At 41.4% G+C, this 20895-nt stretch overlaps 1 protein-coding gene across 1 annotated transcript in view; it reads right to left on the reverse strand.

The window, feature by feature from the left end:
- The window catches only part of SPTBN5 (spectrin beta, non-erythrocytic 5), a 1783454-nt gene that overhangs the window by 717885 nt on the left and 1044674 nt on the right, over nucleotides 1–20895 (reverse strand). Inside the window, exon 41 of the mRNA XM_044073536.1 lies at nucleotides 874–992. Within this exon, the coding sequence (XP_043929471.1) occupies nucleotides 874–992 (119 nt within the window). The remainder of the gene's footprint in view (nucleotides 1–873; nucleotides 993–20895) is intronic.

A 20895-nucleotide genomic window follows, 5' to 3' on the forward strand; every position in this document is an offset into this window, starting at 1 on the left:
CTTAACATCCTATATTGACCAGTGTGTACAATCACAGTGTGCAAAGCATCCCCTCTCAAATATATTTGAATTTCAGAGGTATCCTTGATTATGTTTCAAGAAAGTTTCCCGTCTTTTGCAAAATCTGTGGTGTGATGGCAAATCAGAGATGATTAGGTCAAAAAATAATGACAGATGTTATAGTTAAAGAAACGTATCCATCTAGGAATTATTTTATTCTGTAAACTTACTAAGTGAATAAGAATAATATTAAACAGTGTCCCTAGTTTGGGCTTTTATCCTGCATTATCCTGGCTTTCTCCCTGATTCCTGAGCTAAGAGCTTCATCTTTATTCAGAAGTATTATTTTTCAGTAAAATAATATGTAGGAATGTTTCCAATTGTTTAACATCTATGCATTAAACCTCTCATCCCACATGACTTTAGCAGTAGGAACTCTTAAAATTTATTTAAACACCATGTTATAGTAGCTTTTTGTGCTGTTTTTGCCCCTGCATCTACCTAAGTGGCACATCTTGCTGCTAACTTTGCATTCACTACCACAAATGTAGAGTTTGAATTTGCCTGACAGGAAAACTAGTCATGTTAGTCCAGAATAAAGATCATATATTTCCGAAGATGCAAACATGTTTTTGGTAATGTATGTCAGCAGCTTCCCGATCACTCACCTAATCAAGGACGGTTAATTATAATATAATGGAAAGTACAAAAGGCAGAACTAAACTTGCGTTCGACAGAGTGCTAGCATGTCTTATCTAGTGCATCTAACGTCCCTGTCACTGCATACTATGCACTCATGGCATTGTCTTTAGTATGAACTGTTTGCAAAGGTACTGGTATGCTGATGCAAATCATGCCATGCAATCACCTTACCGTTCATTAAGCTGCTGTTTGCGCCGATAGATAGTTTTCACATCATCTTTATTCTGCTTCTCAAGCTTAGCTGCCAAAGTGTTAATTGCTTTTATATGGGCATCATCTATGGTGACTTCCTGCAAAAGAAAATATGATATTTTAACCAGTGATATAAATGCATGTAATATACTAGATTACTGAAATAATTCTGATATAGTGCATCTTGACTTCTTGAGTTTCTTTACATTTGAAACCATTGGCCAAACACTCAGCTGCGCAGCATACCAATGTGCATATAACAAAGAAAAGTAAATAATTTAGGGTTGTCTGCACTGAGATAGTTCCAGACATTTCTCCATTAAACAAATAAGCACCAATACTGCAAAGGAAATCTTGAATGCCAGTGACCTGTATTTTGTGAGAAACGTGTTGAGATAATATGCTTTAGAAAATGAGGATTACTACAAAATAATACTATAAATCCATGGTACACAGTTTAAAGGTGCACACAGCTATAATTCATGCTTCTTTTTGCACTATAATCAAGAATGACATTTAGGTTCATAGGTAGGTACTAGGCTATCAGCCCAAGAGCCTGAGTAAGCCTAGCCAACAAGGTTCCCTGGCTTACGCCACCCAAGAAAGTTAATTTCCTGTGCCCCTGTTGAGCAGAGCCACAGAAGTGATCCCTGGGGTGTATTTCCTATTTCCCATCCACTCATCAAGATTTTTCTTGAAGAGTGCTAATGAGGAACTTTGCTTGTTCCAGAGTATAGGAAGTCTCTGGGACAGGAATCTATCCCCCCAGCATGTTCTGTTTATTGTGGTGACAAGGTTTAGGTCCATAGAGAATGTAGCTCAGAGGGACTGGGATTTCTTTAGGTGTAGCATGTCCAACAGCTCTGGGTTTAACATAGCTTTATATGTTAGGGAGAGATCTCGTCAGAGTAGGCGATATACTACAGAGTAAAGCTGGAGTTTTTTGAGACGGTCAGTGTAGGGCATCTTTTTGAGGCCAGTAATCCTCTTTGTGAGGTACTTTTGTAGCCTTTCCAGCTGCTACAGATGTCTTATGAGGTACATTCCAAAAGGGGCATTGTACTCTATAATGGGTCTAATGAGTGCCAAGTAGAGGGGAACAGTGACCTCTTTTTTCTGGATGAGAACCCTTTTGTGATGTGGTGTGCCACATAGAAGTATTTCCTGACTACTGTGGCGATGTGATTATCAAAGAAGAGACTACTGTCCACCTGGGTCCCAAGGTCTCTTATCACACATTCAGCATTAAGTAGACTGCCGTTTATGTGGTAGTTCATGGGTACAGAGTTTTTGCCAAAGGGGATGACAATGCACTTTTTGGCATTGAGCTTGAGGCAATGCCTCTGACACCAGGCATTTGTCTCAGTGAGGTCCTTCTCTGTAGGATTTCCACATCATTTGGGGACTCGACTATGGCTCCTAGTTTGCAGTCATCTGTGAACTTCATTAGCCAGAGGCCTTCTGTGTTAGCATGTGCTTCAGAGAAGTAGATACCAAACAGGAGAGGTCCCAGGACTGAACCCTGTGGTACTCCACTTGTCACTGGTTTGAAGTCAGATTTGGAGTCTACAACTTTTACAGTGTGGGTTCTGTCAGTGAGCCAGTTGGCAACCCATCTTATGACGTAGGGATTTATACCTAGTTTAGTGAGTTTAGCTATAATTCCAGAATGGGGGATGGTGTCGAAAGCCTTGGCGAGGTCGAGCTAGGCTGTGTGAACCACCTTACCCTCATCTATGGCTATGGTGACTGCCTTAAAGAAGTCGATCAGGTTCAGAAGGCATGATCTGCCTTTCACAAACCTGAACTGGGTGGGTCCAGAGTTTAGAGGTTACCAATATCTTTGTTTATGAGTTCCATGATGATACGTTCCATGGCCTTGCAGACCAGGCTCTTCAGGCTAATAGGGCGATAGTTCCCAGGATCAGTGGTGGCTGTCCCTTTGTGGAGTGGGATAACTGTTGCTGTGTGCCAGTGGGCACAAAGCCTGATGTGAGACTATGATTGAACATGGTGCTTAGGTGGGGAGCCAGTTCGTTCTGAGGTTCATGTAAAATGCAGCCTGGGATGTTGTACATTCTCATGGATGCTGTGTTTTTGGTTTTAGAGAGTGCAGCTTTTACCTGCATAGATGTGATTACAGGGACTCTGCATTCTTCCTCTATAGATATGCGCCCTTTAGTGGGTGAGAGGGGAGTAAAGTTAGCACTGAACCTATCTGCCAGGATGTTGGCAATATCAGTTGGTTCTGTAATTTTCATGCCGTTGTGCTGTAACATAGAGCAGATCTGGGTGTTGCCATTGAGATTCTTGACATAGCTATAGAATGCTTTGTGGTTACCCTTGGAATCAGTGGTGATTTTGTTTTTGTAGCTAGATTTGGAGGATCTTATAAGGGATCTCAGCTTCTTACTGAGGCTGACCAGGGAGCTCCTCCACTCATGGGATTTTACTCTCTTTTGCAACAGTTTCTACCTCCTGTTGTAGAGTTTGTTTATGACAGGGGACCACCAGATTGGCTTCTTTTTTTTTGAGGATAGCATCTTGGTTCTGTTTGGGATAGCACGATCCATGCACTTGTGTAAGTGTTTATACAGTGTATTTATGTAGGATTCAGCAGTCATAACCGTATTGTCCATCTGCATGGGTGTCATAAAGTTCACCTCTTCTGTCTTAAGAAGCATGAAGTTGGCTTTGGAGAAATTTTTTACCATGGTTTCCTTAATGGTGGGTGGAGGCGGGCTACTTTCACAGGGAATGGTTATCATGTTATACATAATTTCCTTGGTGTAAATTCAACTGCTTTACATGCCACTCTCATTGTTAGTATTAACATATCAGGTACTATTATATTTAATATTTTAGGTGCATAAAACGTAGTTCTTAGATTTCTTGGGTATAATTAGAAGTTATGTACCTACCATAACATTCCATGTTAGTTGTCTTCTCTCACCTTCTTTCTTGCTGGATGGGTTCGGAGCCGATCCTCGGCTCCGACTCGGCACTTGCTAAGCTCGAGAGCTAATTTTACCAGCTCAAGGCAACCCTATATCCCATGATGCAAGGCGGAGATTACTCAGATCTCGTTTGGTAGCTAAAGAAATAGCAGTATTTTCTTCCAACTTAAGAGGAGGAAGAAAATAAGGATACTAAATAACATCATAACCCTCTAGAAAGGATCAACATAATCTAGTGACACTAGGAGTTGAACAGCTAGAAAAAAGGTAATAACGTCTTAATAGAAGATGTATAATCTTCCCGGTCTGACCAGGCTAGGGGGATGAAGGGTGGGACGCAAGAAAGAAGGCGAGAGAAGACAACTAACATGGAACGTTATGGTAGGTACATAACTTCTAAATGTTAAGTTGTCAATCTCGCCTTCATTCTTGCTGGATGGGACCGTCACCTCTATCCTGGGTGGCTCAATGGAACAGACTCTTGAGAACGGTGGAACCAAAATTTGCTCTGTCTCTGGAGACCAAATCTAATTTGTAATGTGAAACAAAGGTATGAGGAGAGGCCCATGTGGCTGCTGCACAAATAGTGTCTATTGGAAGTCTAGCTTGAAAAGCTGTAGATGTAGCTAGAGCTCTGGTAGAATGGGCTTTTGGGTTAGAAACCAACTCTTTGCCTCTGAGCTGATAAATGTAAGTGATCACAGAAGACAGCCACCTAGATAAAGTTACCTTAGAAACTGGAAGGCCTTTCCTGTTCTCTGCATAGGATAGAAATAGTTGATCAGATTTCCTAAAAATTTTTGTCTTATCCAGATAATATCTGAGCTGGCGGTGAACATCGAGATAATGTAAATTTTGTTCAGCTCTATCAGAATAGTTCGGAAAAAATACTGGAAGATCAATGGATTGATTTAGGTTAGTTTGTGATGCCACCTTTGGTAAGAAAGACAGATTAGTTCTTAGGGATACCCTGTCTTTGTGGAATATTAGATAGGGAGGGCGAACACAGAGAGCATGAAGCTTAGATACTCTTCTGGCAGATGTAATGGCAACTAGAAAAAGTGTCTTCCAAGAAAGCAATTTCAAAGAACAGGCAGCTGCAGGTTCGAACGGGGGAAGAATCAAGGATGTTAAAACTAAATTTAGATCCCACTGTGGTGGGGGGGTCTCTAATAGGAGGTTTCAATAAAAAGATACCTCGAAGGAATGCCTTGCAAAGTTTATGTGACATAATGTTGTGGGCCAAAAAGCCTATATGAAAATTTGAAGTGGCTGCCAGTTGAACTTTCACTGTGGAAGAAGAGGATCCTGAATGAAAAATGTCAGCTAGGAAGTCCAATACCGAATGAATTGGAGCAGTATAGGGGTCTATGTTCCTAGCTTTTGCCCAGAAAGAGAAACGTCGCCATTTACTAGTGTAAATCTTTCTGGTAGAAGATTTTAGGGAAGCTACTATGATATCCCGTACAGGATTAGAAATCATAGGAAGCCTGGCTAAGGATGGAAGTGGAGCAACCAAGCAGTGAAGTTGAGAGAGGGTATGGATTGGTGCAGTTGACCCGACTGGTGGGTCAGAAGATCTGGAACCGGGTCGAGATGCCATGGCTGTACCAAGAGGTAATGATGTAGGAACGGAAACCATATCTGTTGAGGCCAATAAGAGGCAATGAGAATCAACTTGGCTCTCAAAGCGGTTGCTTTCTGAATTAGATGAGGTATCAGCGGAAAATGTGGAAAGGCATAAAGAAGTCCCCGGGGCCAATCTTGGGTTAGAGCGTCTCTGGGGGGATGGCCTGGAAAGGGGAAGAGAGAGAAGAAGTCTGGGCATTTGCTGTTTTGAGGTGTAGCGAAAAGGTCGCAGCAAGGAAGACCCCACTTCTGAAAAATCTCTTCCATCACTGACTGTTTGAGAGACCACTCGTGAGGCATGAGAATAGCTCTGCTCAATCTGTCCGCTATGATGTTGGATTTCCCGGGGATGTGCGTTGCTATCAGAAACCGGTGAGAGGAGATTGCCCATTGCCAAAGTCTGAGAGCCTCTCGACACAGTGGATAGGACTTGGTTCCGCCCTGTTTGTTTATATACCACACTACGGACATATTGTCCGTTTGGACTGCAATAGTTCCCAGGGGAAGAGAGTCGTTGAGGGCTTGCAACGTTAAAAGCACTGCTCTCATCTCCAGAACATTTATGTGCAGATGGTACTCGAAAGGTTGCCAAGTGCCATGGACCATTCTGCCCTGATAATGCCCCCCCCCACCCGATCAGGGAGGTGTCTGATGTAACCGTGGCAACCGGGGCAAGAGGAACAAATGGTCTGCCTTGATGGATTTGAGGGGACGATATCCACCAAATCAGATGTCTTTTGCAAGTTGGAGTTACTATGATCTTGTGACGCATGGGAAGTTGTTGAAAGGACCATTGGGTGAATAGCATCCATTGTAGAAGCCGCATGTAAAAGCGGGCGAGGGGAAGAAGTGTTATGGCAGCCGCCATAAGACCCAGTACTTTCAGAGCAAATCTGGCCTGAATTTTGTTGCTGAATAGAATCACTTGGACGTGTCTTTGAATGTCCAAGATCCTTTGGTCTGTCAACCTTGCTGAAAGTTGTACGGTGTCCAATCTTGCACCTATAAAAGTAATATATTGACAAGGCGACAAGGCAGATTTTTCGAAATTTACAGAAATTCCTAGCCCTCTGCAAGTGTGAATGGTGTAATTTCTGGCTTGGAGAAGCTGATGCCTGGTGGTGGCAGTGAGGATCCAGTCGTCTAGATATGGAAACACCTGGAATCCTTGACGTCTCAGGTGAGCCGTAACCACTGCCATGCATTTGGTGAACACTCTGGGGGCTGTAGTGAGTCCAAAGGGCAGGGCTCTGAATTGGAAGTGACTGGTCCCCAGCCGGAAGCGGAGAAATCTTCTGGAGCATCTGTGAATTTTTATGTGGTAGTACGCATCCTGAAGATCTATCGAGCACATCCAATTGTCCTTGCCCAGAAAGGGCAGAATGGACTGAAGCGTGACCATCCAGAATCTTGATTTCTTTACAAACTTGTTGAGTTTGCTGAGATCTAATATTGGTCTCCAGTCTCCTGTCTTTTTTGGAACTAAAAATAACCTTGAGTAGATTCCGGATCCTATTTGGTCCGCTGGGACTGGCTGGATGGCTCTTTTTACTAGCAGTTTTGATATTTCTAGTACTGCTAATTCCCTTAGACCGGTGGAACGTCTGGAAGGGTTCCCTTTTGTTGAATTGGGGTTTGAATAAAGGGAATTTTGTAACCCTCGGATATAATTGACTGTACCCATTTGTCTTGAGAAAGGGAAAGCCAGGCTATTGGGTACAGCGATAGTTTTCCCCTGACTGCCTCCGGCGGACAATCGGGCAACATCTCAGGGATGCTGGAAGGGTTTGTCAGAAAGAGGCTCTCTGCTACCCTGATTCTGCGGACCACCTCTGCCCCTAGGGCGGCGTCTATTATTGTTACCCCTCTGCCTCTGGGGTAAACTGACTTAGTTCGTGCATCAGGCGTGACTCCTTGAGATTTGCGGAACCACATTTTCCCTCCCTTCTGTCCTTTGGGGTAAGGTCTAGAAGGGGTGGAGAAACAGACTCCTACGGCAGAAAGAGTCTTGCCATCTTGTTCGCATCTAGTCAAAGTGTCTTTCACTTGAGGACCGAACAAGGTTGAGCCATCAAAGGGGGAGTTTGGGAAAGACGCCTTGAAGGGGTCTGCAAAATTACAAAGCCGCATCCAGGACTGACGCCTTAAAGCCACTCCTGTGCCTGCGGCCCTACTCGCTCCATCGGCTGCATAAGAAATGAGCCGCATGGAGGAGTTAGCAATGGAGTTAAGGATTCCTAGCTGTGAGCTAATCTTATCCTGAGACCCAGCAGCTGACGGATCCTGTAAAACTTCTCCCAACTCTTTAAGAACATCTCTTTGAAGGCGGGTGAAGTGGCATAAGTAGTTCAGCGATCTCATAACAAAAGTCGCTGAAGTAAAAATCCGCTTACCGTACCTGTCCATAGTCCTAGAATCTTTATTAGGAGGATGGACAGGTACTGAAGGATCAGCTAATTCCTTCTTGGTGGCAGCAGCCACCACCATGGCATCAACTGGGACACCCTTTGTCAAATATTGTCTATCTTGTGGGGCAGTAATAAATTTTGAAGGTCTCCTAGGGATAGGTTCCACCGAATCTGGAGCCATCCACGCCTTCCGAGCCACTACCTCCATGAGAGGGTCGAAAGGCGGAGACACCCAGGAGGTGGAGGGTCGAGATCCGAATGCCTCCAGGTATACTGACTCGTCCTCGGAGGGATTAAGGGAGGGCCAGTTCCCCCCTCTGTTTGAGGATTTCAAGGATGTCTGAAAATGAGACATCCTCAGAGGAGGACCTTGGGGATCCCTCCGACTCATCCAAGTCAGTATCTGATGTAGTAGACTCAGGGGAGTCTAAATGTTTCCTCTTACATGTCCTCTTATGCGGGGGTTCTCCTGATGGATCAGGAGAAGCCTTGGAAGAGGAAGATATTCCCAATGGGGAAACCTGAGACATTGGATCTCTGGGTCCGGGAGCAAGAGAGTGGGAAGAGACGTCAGCAGGCACTGTAGTGGGAGGAGCTGATGGAACTGTCCGTTGACTAAGCCCAGGGGCTAGTACACTCCTCATCACCTCGAAGGCTCCCCCATCAGAGAGACCAGAAAGTTCCCTCTCCGAAGAGATAGGAACCCCAGGCCTCACCGAGAGGGAAGGCTCCGAGGCAGATGTCGGGGCCAAGCTCACCAACGCCGAAGCTCCGAGAGGGAGAACGGGGTCGGACAAGGGTCCGATGCCACTCGCCCCCTCGGAGCCGACGAGAGACTAGACGCCCGGATCCCTCCAATGAAGGTCTCAAGGAGGAAATCGGAGCCGAGGATGACGGAGCCGAAAGGGGTGGTATCGGCTCCGAAGTCACAACGGTACCGGTTCCGAGGAGCTCCGGCTCCGAACTCTGTAAGAGAGTCGGAGGAGGAATGCTCGGTGGATGTGATATAGCTACCATCTGTTGAGATGGGCTATGGAGTATTTGGGCCAATGCCTGAGACTTTAATAGTCTACTCACCACTCTCTCAAGGTCGTGATCATATAGCCTGGATGACCGAGAAGATCGGCTCCGATGGCTCCGCTCCGAGAGCAAAGGTGATCTCGGAGCCGAATGTATGGATTCCACTGAAGGGGATCGAGATCTCTTTTTTGAGATCAATGGAGCCATCGGAGCTGAAGATAAGTCGGCTACAGCCGGAGCCGACACTGAGTGTCTGGATCTGGTAGTATCGGCGCCGGATGGAGCCGATACTGAGACTGGCATGGAAAGATCGGCTCCGGCCGGAGCCGATCTCGAGCCTGGTGAGGAAGGACCTGAAGCCGACGGCTTGGAAGCTTGAGCCGAAGGCTTAACAGGTTTCGAGGGCTTCCCCGGCACCGACTTAGTCGGGGAGCTCTCGGGCTTTAATAAGCCCCTTAATATGAGTTTATTTTTTCGTTCCTGCAGGACTCTTGGGCTGAAAGCATGACAGATAGCACAAGAGTCCTGCAGGTGCGAAGGTCCCAGGCAATAAACACAAGAAGTGTGACTGTCTGTCAGAGACATCTTCTGACAGCACGAGTCACACTTCTTGAAGCCTGAGACCTTAGTGTCCTTCGACATAACTGTGTCGATGAACAACAGTAACACAATCACATACAAAAAACACTCAGTCCAACAAATTAAATTAAATTAATTAAATTAACCAGGGAAAACACACAGTCACACACAAACAATCCCTGACAGGAAAAATTTAGGGAGGGGAAGGCCTAAGGCCTGACTAGGGACTAGGGAATATTTAGTCAAAAAGAAGGGAACACTGACGGGAATAGGGCTAAGGTGAGTCGATAATTAACAAAAATATAATATATATATATATATATAAAGTTAAAGGGGGGTAGACGAAAAGTCTCTGAAAAGTTCACTTACCAAGAGCTGGTAAAAGAAGGCACCTCGTTAGCGAAGCGGCAAACAAGATCTGGGTAATCTCCGCCTTGCATCATGGGATATAGGGTTGCCTCGAGCTGGTAAAATTAGCTCTCGAGCTTAGCAAGTGCCGAGTCGGAGCCGAGGATCGGCTCCGAACCCATCCAGCAAGAATGAAGGCGAGATGGGCAAGTGCTTCAAAAATGTTAGACCTTCTTTGAAAGTATTTCATGAAGACACCCACATAAATGCATCTAGCAGTAAATGAGAGGACAACTGCTCATTTAGTAAAAGGTGTACACATAGACAGTGTACAGGCATGAGGTAACTACCACAGTATATATAGCCCGCTTTGTACTTTTCTTTTAGGAGGGGGTGGAGCATGTATATATACTCCCAAACAAATGCAAACACTGAAGCAGATTATTGCATTAATAATAATATTCAGATATTACTGTCCAAAATCATGCAGTATGATCTGAAAAATGTACACTTTTATGAACTATTTTACATTAATTTATATTTGTTCGATGACAGAAAAAGACAATAAGGTTATCTAGTTAGTCATGTAAGTGGATGTAACATTCTACAACTCCATCATCCATACCTTTGCCTTCCCCCTTTCTCTACCTGTGACATGATCAGGGGTGGCTCATACTATCAGACTGCAGGACTGCAGCCCCCCCAGTTGTAAAACTGAAAAAAGAAGTTTAAAAATAAAATAATTAGCTGCGAGTCACAAAACTCAAATTGCGCATGTGTGCTCAGCTAGTTCCGGGTTTCTGTAAATCTGGACTGCTGTTTAACCGGTCCGGATTACAAAGAGAAGGCATCAGTAAACAGATGCCCAGAAGTCTATGCTGTTTGCAACCGCATAGACTGGAAGGGGATTAGACTGCAATGTTTGCAGTCACATATGTGGATACAAGGGAATGGACTGCAATGTCTGTAGTCAGATAGCTACTGATTGGCTCTTGCTGCAAGGGAAGGGAATTTGGAATGCTGCTGCAAGGGAATATACAGGTACACTTTGTGTGTGTGTAGCGAAGGGAATTATTACAAGGGAAGGGATCAGACTGCAATGTCTGCAGTCACATATGTGGATATAAGGGAATGGACTGCAATGTCTGTAGTCAGATAGCTACTGATTGGCTCTCGCTGCAAGGGAAGGGAATTTGGAAAGCTGCTGCAAGAGAATATACAGGTACAGTGTGTGTGTATGTGTGTGTGTGAAATGCCCCAGTTAAATATACCTGGTGGCTAGAGTTACTCAGGCTCGAACCTTGTACCTTGGATACAGTTAGCAAGAGCCTGAATTCCCTACCCACCACCACTTGAGAAAACTGTCCAGATTTTTGCCTCATATTTTTGTTCTGTTCTGTTCCTCATAAAATTTGTGGTTTTCTGGATCTTTGTAATCAGTGAAGGATTGACTCCATTAAATAATGACAAGCATTTGAATTTCAGACTAGATATTCTTCTGAAAATGCATGGTAACACAAAACCTTTTATTTTAGCAATTTTCTAAGTTTATAAGATCAGTATTTGAAATTTGTCCCTATTTTTGGGTCTGTATTCCCCCATTATTGGCTTTGTCCAGGTTTTTTGTGCTAAGTGGATGAGAGCTATGGTGAGAACTGAATTTACTTAACATGTTTGGTGGCTGTATTCCCCCTGTATTCCCCCATTATTGGCTTTGTCCGGGCATTTTGTGCTAAGATGTTGAGAGCTATGGTGAGAACTGAATTCACTAAATAATAGCCATTTAAGTTTCAGTCTTCCTGTCTTTGAAGAAACAGCTGATTTGGCATAGTGATATGCTGCTCTGACTATAGTGTACAAGGTCCTGAGTTCAAGACTTTGCAGTAAAATGTATGGTGGTAATGCAACATTTTACTCTAGCAACTTTCCAAGATTATACAAGCAATGTTTAAAATGTGTCCCTGGTTTTTGGGATTTTGCCCCCCGCCCCCAATAAATTTTGACTTTTTCCAGATTTCTTGTGCTGCAAAGTTGAAACATACAGTTGAGTGTCGAGTGGATTTTACAAGGAGCTGAGAGCTTCAGGGGAAGAAAAGTTTAGTGCTGCTTATGCTGAGTCTGCTTGCATTGTTAATAGCATAACAGGTTGAATACTTGGTTTTCATGCAGAAGGCTGTGGGTTCTACTCCCACAATATGTAGATGCATTGCTGACACTGTAGTGTGTTGTACTTTTAAAAAGGGTGGATGCTGCAGTCATGAGAATGTCCACTTTGGTGGAGATACCTAGTAACTATGCCATCCATTCCCTATTGTAATATTATTAGCTTATCATTTTTTAATGTAACATAGGCAATTTATTCCTCAAGGGTAACAGGCACTTTATTTATAGATGAAACAATGAAATATAAAGTTGTTTGCTAGCAGCAACCTCTTCATTAGTAACAGATCTCTTTAATGTGGAATTATTTAGATGACTTTTACTTCTGCAGAAATTGTGCATATTTAATGATACTAGAGGACTGTAGAAGTTTGAGTAGACTTTTATGATGGAAATGTTCTGAATTGCGCAGTTTTGTCATTATTGGTGCATGCATTTTGTTTCATTCTTTACTGGAAAAATGTTTTAAACAATACATTTAAAATGGCCTCAACAATGGTACTGTATTATACAAGGAATATAATTTAATACAATCAGGAATGTGTTTATTGATTATCTGATCAGCTCAGGTAGTCCCCACCCAGTTTTTGGTTGGATGTGTTCAATTAGGAACAAGTTAAATCAACTGTCTACAAGCACAAACTTTTTTGTTACTGAATATTTTCACTGATTGAGTCTGAATGCTATGGAAAGTGATGAAATCAGATTGAAGCAATCACTTCTCTTAGATCATTGTTTTTTTAGGGGAGGTACTTTGTGTCGTGTAGGATTTCTGTTGCACAATTCTCCCAGCTGAACTATACCTCTCAACTGTCCAGATTTTTACAGCATGAATAGATTTTTGCTTCTTATTTTTGGTTTGTTCCTCATATAGTTTGTAGTTTTCTGGCAAATCATTTAGGAATGAAGTCACTAAATAATGACAGACATTGAGTTTCAGTCTTCATACCCTTCAGAAAAATGCATGCTAAAGCAAGATCTGTTATTCTATCAACTGATCAACTGTCTAAGTTTATACAAGAACAATCAATTTTTAGTACTGTTTGTTTGTTCCCCCAATATATTTGGCCTTGTCCAGATTTCCTGCATTAAGAGGTTAAGAAGTACACGCAAATAAATCGCTTTATAGAATTAGGTATATCCAAACCTCTCAACTGTCCCTGATTTTGGCTCAAAATGATGCTCTCCCCCTAATAATACCTCCGCAAAATGACAATTTTGGAAGAAACGTGCAGGTTTTACAGTTAATAAATAATTGTAATGATTAGAGTTACTGATTACTTTTATTTCAGAAATGCATGTAGATTCTCTTATTTTGTCAGCTGCTCAGCTCAACAGTACTAATATTTTAAAAAGTGCCCCTTCTTTGATAGTTTCCCAGCTGTATTGTGTGGCTATTTTATATTTTTGCATTACATTTTTGGTCCATTTTTCATAAAATTGTGTTTTTCTGGCAAATTAGTCGCAAATCATTAAAGATTGAATTTAGAAAATAATGACAGACATTTGAGTTTCAGATTTCATACCCTTCAGAAAATTCATGCTAATGCAAGACCTACTATTCTGTTATCTTTCTAAGTTTATATACAGCAATATTTAAAAACTGTCCTTATTTTGGCTTTTGTCCCACTTCTATTTATGGCTTTTTCCAGATTTCTTGCTCTGAGGTTGAGAGGTATGACAAATGTGTCAGGGCAATCGCCATCAGCCAGAGACATTTCAAATTGTGATATACTTGTTGTACCCCACTCCCCCATGTAGTGACTCTGGGTGTGTCCAAGCAAGGCAAGGAGCCTTTATGCAGTGTAAGTGTGCAAAGTATCCCCCCCCCCCATCCAAGGTAGACACAAGTACTACAGTGGCGTTTCATCTGTCCTTGATTTTGCAGAATGTTCTGTTTTTTCTGTCATATTTTTATACTGTTGGTTTATGCTTCTTATTATTCAGAAAATGCATGTTGTTACAGTGCCTTTTGCTCTGTGTTTAAGTAGCAATGCTTTAATGACCATCAGGTAAGCTTGTCGATTGTAAGATGCAAGTAAGCTTTAATAAACATACTGATAAAGAATTATCAACATTGAAAGCATTTTTGTTGTTGCCATGCAGAGAATATTTATATAACTAGATAACATACAAGCCTTAGGTATTGAAATGCATATGACAGTATTTGTAATAAAGGACAGCATTACAGTATTTTCAGAAACTTATTACATTTGTTGGAGACTTGCAGTCATCTTTGCCAGCTTTACTCCTAAACTAATCAGAATGCCAATCTATCATGTGTGATCCATAACCTGTGCAGTAATTCTTTAATCAATTTATCTTGATCTTGTTTCTAGTTTGCTGTTCATTATTTACTTTGATCATGTTTTCCCCATGAAACAAGTAGATAGTTGTTGGCAGGCAGCAGGTCTTTTTTGGATAAGAAACATTTTTACAAGTGGGGGTATCACAGAGATTGCTGCTTTCAGCATGTTACTTGGTACTTTTATAAAGCTGAATATAGATTATGATTATAACTGCAGTGCAAGGAGAAGTGGTTTGAGTTGAGTGCTGCTTGTTTTTTTATACTTGATTTTGACTGGCATTCCAGTAATGTATTTAAAAAGTGATTTATTTTTTCATGCCTCACAACCTTTTTGTTTCCATCTAGATATTAAGTAAGCTGTCATGTAGACAATGCACTGAAATATTTTTTTTCTTCTCCACTTAATTTTGTCTTGATTGGACTCTCATGATGACGGTTTGGCACCCAGGGCAGTGCATTTAATTAAAGTCCCACTTTTTGTCGTTTCGAGCATAGCTCTGTCCCTTTCTAGTTGGCCACAACCCTTCCCGTTAACCCCACTCATTTAGCTGTCTCCTGCAGCTCCCCTTTGATTTGAAGTCACCAGCTGCCACTGCACATAATGTCTTAATTACTCTTTGATTTCCCTCTTTACCATCCATTCTGGTAGTCCATCCTATGAGTCTATGACCCTCTCTGGTGAATAAGCATTTTCAGGAATCCAGGGAGTAGTTAACTCTTACAATTTGCTTTTGAATTTTGTTTTCAAGCATATTGAATAGAATGTATTGATGCAATATCTAAATGAAAGATTCAAATATATTTAAACTTTTCATACTGAATTTTGCTTACAATCCATAAACTATGTATACATATTCCATTTTACATTCATTAAGAGCGACAATATTAATTATAGGTACAAGGCCTCAAAAGATGTTATAAAAGAGCCCCACTCAAGTTTGCTTAGCTTAAAGGGCTGACTGTAGAAAAATGTATTCCCCACTTTTAAAATTCTATCAAAGACTTGCATGACTTTATAGCAACAGATAATCTGTTCCATTCCCCCCTGCCATGCTTATCTACAAGAACTTTCTTTTTGATTCAGTACTAGAATTTGTTTTATTGGTTATCTTCAGTTTATTATTGTATGTGTTCAAACTGTACTCGACTAGCTGGAGACCTAATACTGCTCTTAACATCTTATCTTCAGAGCATGTATATGCACAGATCAGATCTCTTCTGCAAAGTGTATAGCAAATATAGAAGAGTCTAACATGTTTAAGTCTTTTATTATATGATCGTAATTTCACTGACCGTATTTATTTGGTGTAGTATTCCGAATTCACTGCAGTATAAGTGTAAACTAGAGTAGTAATCTATCTGTAATCCTAGCATTGCTTTAAATAATGATATTAATACATCCATTTGTCTGGAAGTCACTGTCCTCAAGACTGCCTTAACACTAGAAAAGGATTTCTGCTAATTATTTTAGCATTAAAGCCTAGATGACTGTTGAATATGAATCCTTAACATGAGTGTAATGTAAAAATAGTAAGCCTGTCATTTTATTTCTGATGATAAATGTTTTATACATCTTGTAACGAAGAAGGTTTTCACACCAAGGTTTTATGCTGATTGTAGGCCTTCATATTTGGTCTACTTGGCAGTGTGAACAGTGTTCAAGTTTTTATGTGGGCGATACTAACCGCCCCTTTTAAGAGCAGATCCTAGAGCACCTAGGTGACATAAGGGATCATTCTTTGACTACTGCTCTCGCACAACATGCTGATTCATTTAGATATCATGTTTTTCATTTTTTGGTTCTAAAATTGTATGTTGAAGGTGTTTGAGGTGGTGATGTTGTGAACCAAGTAGAACAGATGGAAGTTAAATGGATTATTGCACTCTGCGCTCATATATCACCTGGACTCAACGGAACTGTTCCTTTAAAACCAGCTTTGCAAGCTCATAGGCTGGTTCTGTGACTTAATTATTTTAATTGTTTTAATTATGTTGATATCTTTATTGGTTGATGTTTTATTAGCTCTGAGTATATTAGTGTTGTATTTAGTTTTAATTTGAATATGGTCTGATGAAGCAGCTAGGTCCATGAATGTGCTAACCAATAAAAGTTTTTTTATGCTTAATCATGTTGGTCGGGACCTCTATTTTTGTTTATTTTTCATTGTGTGGCACCGACCTTTAACTATGAAGTGTGTTATTTTTAGTTTTGAGTAAGGAGAAAGTATTGGTCAGCTGCTTATCAGGGACAAGGATCTGCAACATCATGCATGCACTCACGTTACTGGACTACAAGTACTGGTATGAGTCATTTATAGTCCATGTGGTATAAATGACCTGAAACGTACTTCCCTAGACTACATGAAAAGAGACATCATGGGGCTCTCGGAATATGTGGCCCAGGTTGATATGAGCCTAACTTTGAGCAGTCTTTTACCTTCTCTAAGCATGATGCCACAATACAAACAGAAGATGACTGATATTAATAACTGGTTTAGCTTCTGGTATCATTTTTGGGGGGGGGGGTGCAATATTTGTCAGCATGGAAGGAGATGGTGAACAGACCAAGCAGCTTTACCAGGGATGGTCTGTACCTCTCCCCTCTAGGCTTTTGAATATTAGCTACAACATTGTCCTCCCCCATAGTGCCTTTTTAGGGAATGACAAAATGAAAGTACTTTTGATATAGCAAATCAAAACCAAGAAAATCTAAAGGTGTTACGGCTCAGTGCTCGGAATCTAAACAAGAAACTCCACTCCCTACAGGCTGTCATCATCCTAGAGAATGCTTACATCTATGAGGTCACTGAAGCATTATTTAAAGCCACAGAGAGCACATTGGCAGTGCAAGGCTATAATGCCTTCCACAAATTTAGACCAGCTACTACATAGACAGGGACTAAACGTGATCTTGATTTACATAAAAAATAAACATACCTCTAAGCTGGTCAAACAGGGCAATGCACTTGAGCTTCTCCACATTCAAATCACCATAGACAAAATGCAATACCACTTTATTGCAAAATATAAGTCCCCTTCTGTGATCCAGTAAACCCATAATATGTATTTAAACTTATTGGAAACATTCACCATTCAACACAATAACATATTCATGCATGACTTTAACTACTCCACGGAGGGATCATATACAACACACATTCACTGTACACTGACCAGAGATACAAACATACTGGATGTAGTCCTCACTAATATGGGAGAGTGCTGCACACTTCTAGTGTAATATCTTTTCTGGTAAGGTCAGATCACAAGATGGTCTCCTTTGAAGTAAAAATAAAACCAGGAACCCCAGCTAACCCTGGAATATTCAGGAAGAACTATAAGGCTAACTCCCTAATATTAAGTGATTACCTGGCAAAATTTCAAGCCCCCATAAACCCTGAGAACACTGCTGTCTATGTGAAACTGTTCACAGAAACCCTAGACAAGCTTGTTAATAGCTGCATAGAGGCAGCAGTACCCACCAAGAAAAGAATGGCACTAACTCAAAAAAAACAAGCTGCCCTGGTAGAATTAGAATATCAATAAGGTGTTATAACAGAAGGAAGAAAATCATTGAAAAAATAGGATTTGTAGCACCCAGCATGATAAAAACACTCTCCATAAACTAAACAAACAACTCAGGACAAACTAAACATACCAATGCCAAATTTGAGGTAAAGTTGGCCTCCCAAGCCAAGAACAACCACAAGGCATTCTTCAGCTATGTCTGCAATCTCAAAGGCAATACACAATTGTATGCTGAGTTCATTTTTAATAGACCCAACTATACTGAGCTAGACGATAGAGCAAACCTATTGGCCGACCAATTCAGTTCTGACTTTAGCTCTTTCTCCCCGTAACCTCCACTAAGGAAATACAATCAAATATAACTACCTGGAAATGTTTATGGAAGAATTAAATATGCCAAGGTTAGAGGTAGATGAGGCTCCACTGCTAACAGTTAGGATAGAAAGAGGTGAGATAAAAATGGTGATGCATAACCAATTTACAGAAAAGTCCCCAGGAATAGCTGGAATTCCTGTGGAAGTTTGGAAGCTAGGAGAGAAAAGAATGATAAAGATCTGGCAGATTTTGTTTAACAGTATTTTAAGAGAAAGGGAAGCACCAACATCCTGGAAGAAAGTGGTGGTGACTGTAATACCTAAAGAGGGTAAAACTCCATCAGATCCAGCTTTATACAGGCCCATTTCGATACTAAGCCATGATTATAAATTGTTTGTGCCTATAATGTCTAAAAGAATGTCATGGGTGATGCCAAAATTGATAAATATGGATCAATGTGGTTTTGTGGAGGGGGAGACAAACATTTGACAACATTAACAAAACATTTATGATCCAAAGGGAAGCAGAATGTAAGAAAATACCACTGTTGCTGGTGGGCCTTAATGCAGAGAAAGCATTTGACAAAGGAAGCTGGGAGTTTGTGAGCAAGGTTGATTAGGAAGATACATGAGAGATCAGATGCAAAAATTAAAGTGAGTGGGTTACCCTCTGATAATTTCTGTTTGGCAGAGGAACTAGGCAGGGGTGTCCTCTTTTATTTATTTATTTTTATTTAAATTTATTTTATTATTCTCTAGTTACTTACTAGAGCAAGTCAAGATGAAGTAGTTTCAAAACTTCGAATGTTCAAATATCGACGCCTATTCAGCGAACGCTGAAAATAGCGAAGATACAGAAAACCACATTTTTTCCTAGGGAAAGAATTTGGTTGTCCGTTTCTGTCACTTCGCTATTTTCAGCGCTGTGGTGGAAAGTTACAGGTCAGGTTCAGGTAAGTGTGCGGTTGGGCGTGAATTAGGTGAGTTAGGGTTAGGGTGCGGGTTAGGTATGTGTGTGACTGTGTAGATGTGAGGGTTAGGGCGGGTTAGGTGAGCAAGGGTTAGGGCACGGGTCAGGTAAGTGTGCGATTGTGTGGACATGAGGGTTAGGGCGGGGTAGGTGAGTTAGGGTTAGGACGCGGGTGAGGTGAGTGTGCGATAGTGACGGACCTTAGGGTTAGGGTTTGGGTTAAGGTAAGTGGATAGTTAGTGGTGTATGTACAGTTTAGTGTAGGGTTAGATGTAAGATTTTAGGTGTATGTGTGTGGATTGCTGTTTGTTTGGTGTGCTTGTGTTGTGTGTATGTGTTTTGTAACAGTGAATTATTTTCCCTAGGAAAAAATTTGCTGTTCTGCATGTTCGATGTTGTAAGCATTTGCTGAATAGGGGTCGATATTAGAACATTCGAAATTTTGAAACTTCGATGTTCTAATATAGACCCATGCAAAGCCATGGAAAGAATTTTCAAGGAATTGATCAATAATGAGATAGGAAACTTCCAAACAATGGACCCAACCCAATTTGATTTCATCAAGGGCAGGTCATAACAACTCAACCTGGCGGACTTCTTTGACAAGGTCAAAAAAGCAATAGATAAGGGCAAAATGGTTTAAACTGCCTACCTCGATGCAGCCAAGACAGTTGATACAATACCCCACTTGGGCATTGTTGACAAACTAAAGAGGTTAGATATACACCCCTATCTCAGCAAGTGAATTGACAGGACCCAGGAAGTTAGAATTGGGGATTCTACTTCTACAAAGAAGCAAGTCACAAGCAGAGTCACGCAGGGATCAGTTCTGGGACCATTTCTTTTCAGCATTTACTTCTCTGAAGTCAAGGACAATACCAGTGACTTCTACCTGATTAAATTTGCAGATGATTGCAAATTAGGAGCTGTCACTGAATCGCCCCAACACAAATGCTCTCCAGAAAGGGCTGACATAGACAAATGACTGATGTCAGAGCCATGGAAGTAAACTAAATTCCAAGGAATGCATAATAGTATCCTTCAGGAAATCATCCACCAGTGGTAACTATCATATTAACAACACACCCCTAAGAGTTGACTCAGGAGTCAGGGACTTGGAAACACATATAGATAGTAATGTAACCTTTTGACATCACATGTCTACAGTAGCAAGGAAATCATTCTATATGTGCAACTTATAAACAAGGCTATGGCATCTAGGTCCAAAGAGGTCATTGTTCCACTGTATGTGACATTCATCAGACCTATCATTGAGTACAAGGCCCCCTTTTGGTATGTACTTTACCAGGTACATCCAACAATTGGAATGTCCACAGAGGTTCCTCACTAAAAGAATACTGGGTGTAAGCAACATGTCCACCTCAAGGCCCTATTCCTGTATTTTGTTTCCTACAGGCTGTTGAGGGGAAATTTATACCTGGTGTACAAGGCATTGTCAGACTGCACCCTGATAGCCCTCATGCATATCCACAAAACAAATAACACCAGAATTAACTGTTCTAAAGATTTAAACCTTGCCTGTGATGTAAATAGGACCTACTGGAGGGAAAGGTATGTATCCCAGAGACCACCCCTTCTCTGGAATAGGCTCCCCATCAATGTAAAGCAGAGTTCCTTCCTAAACCCATTCAAGTGTAACTTGAACAACTGAAATGAGAGCAGGAAATTCATCACTCATCTGACACCTATGTCTCTAATGGACACAGGCAGCGTGAAAATAGTTCAGCTCCCAGGACCCTGCTTACACTTATCAAGGGTG

This window comes from Protopterus annectens, chromosome 6.part0 (genome assembly GCF_019279795.1).
Source record: "Protopterus annectens isolate FY-2018-M chromosome 6.part0, PAN1.0, whole genome shotgun sequence".
Taxonomy (NCBI): Eukaryota; Metazoa; Chordata; order Ceratodontiformes; family Protopteridae; genus Protopterus; species Protopterus annectens.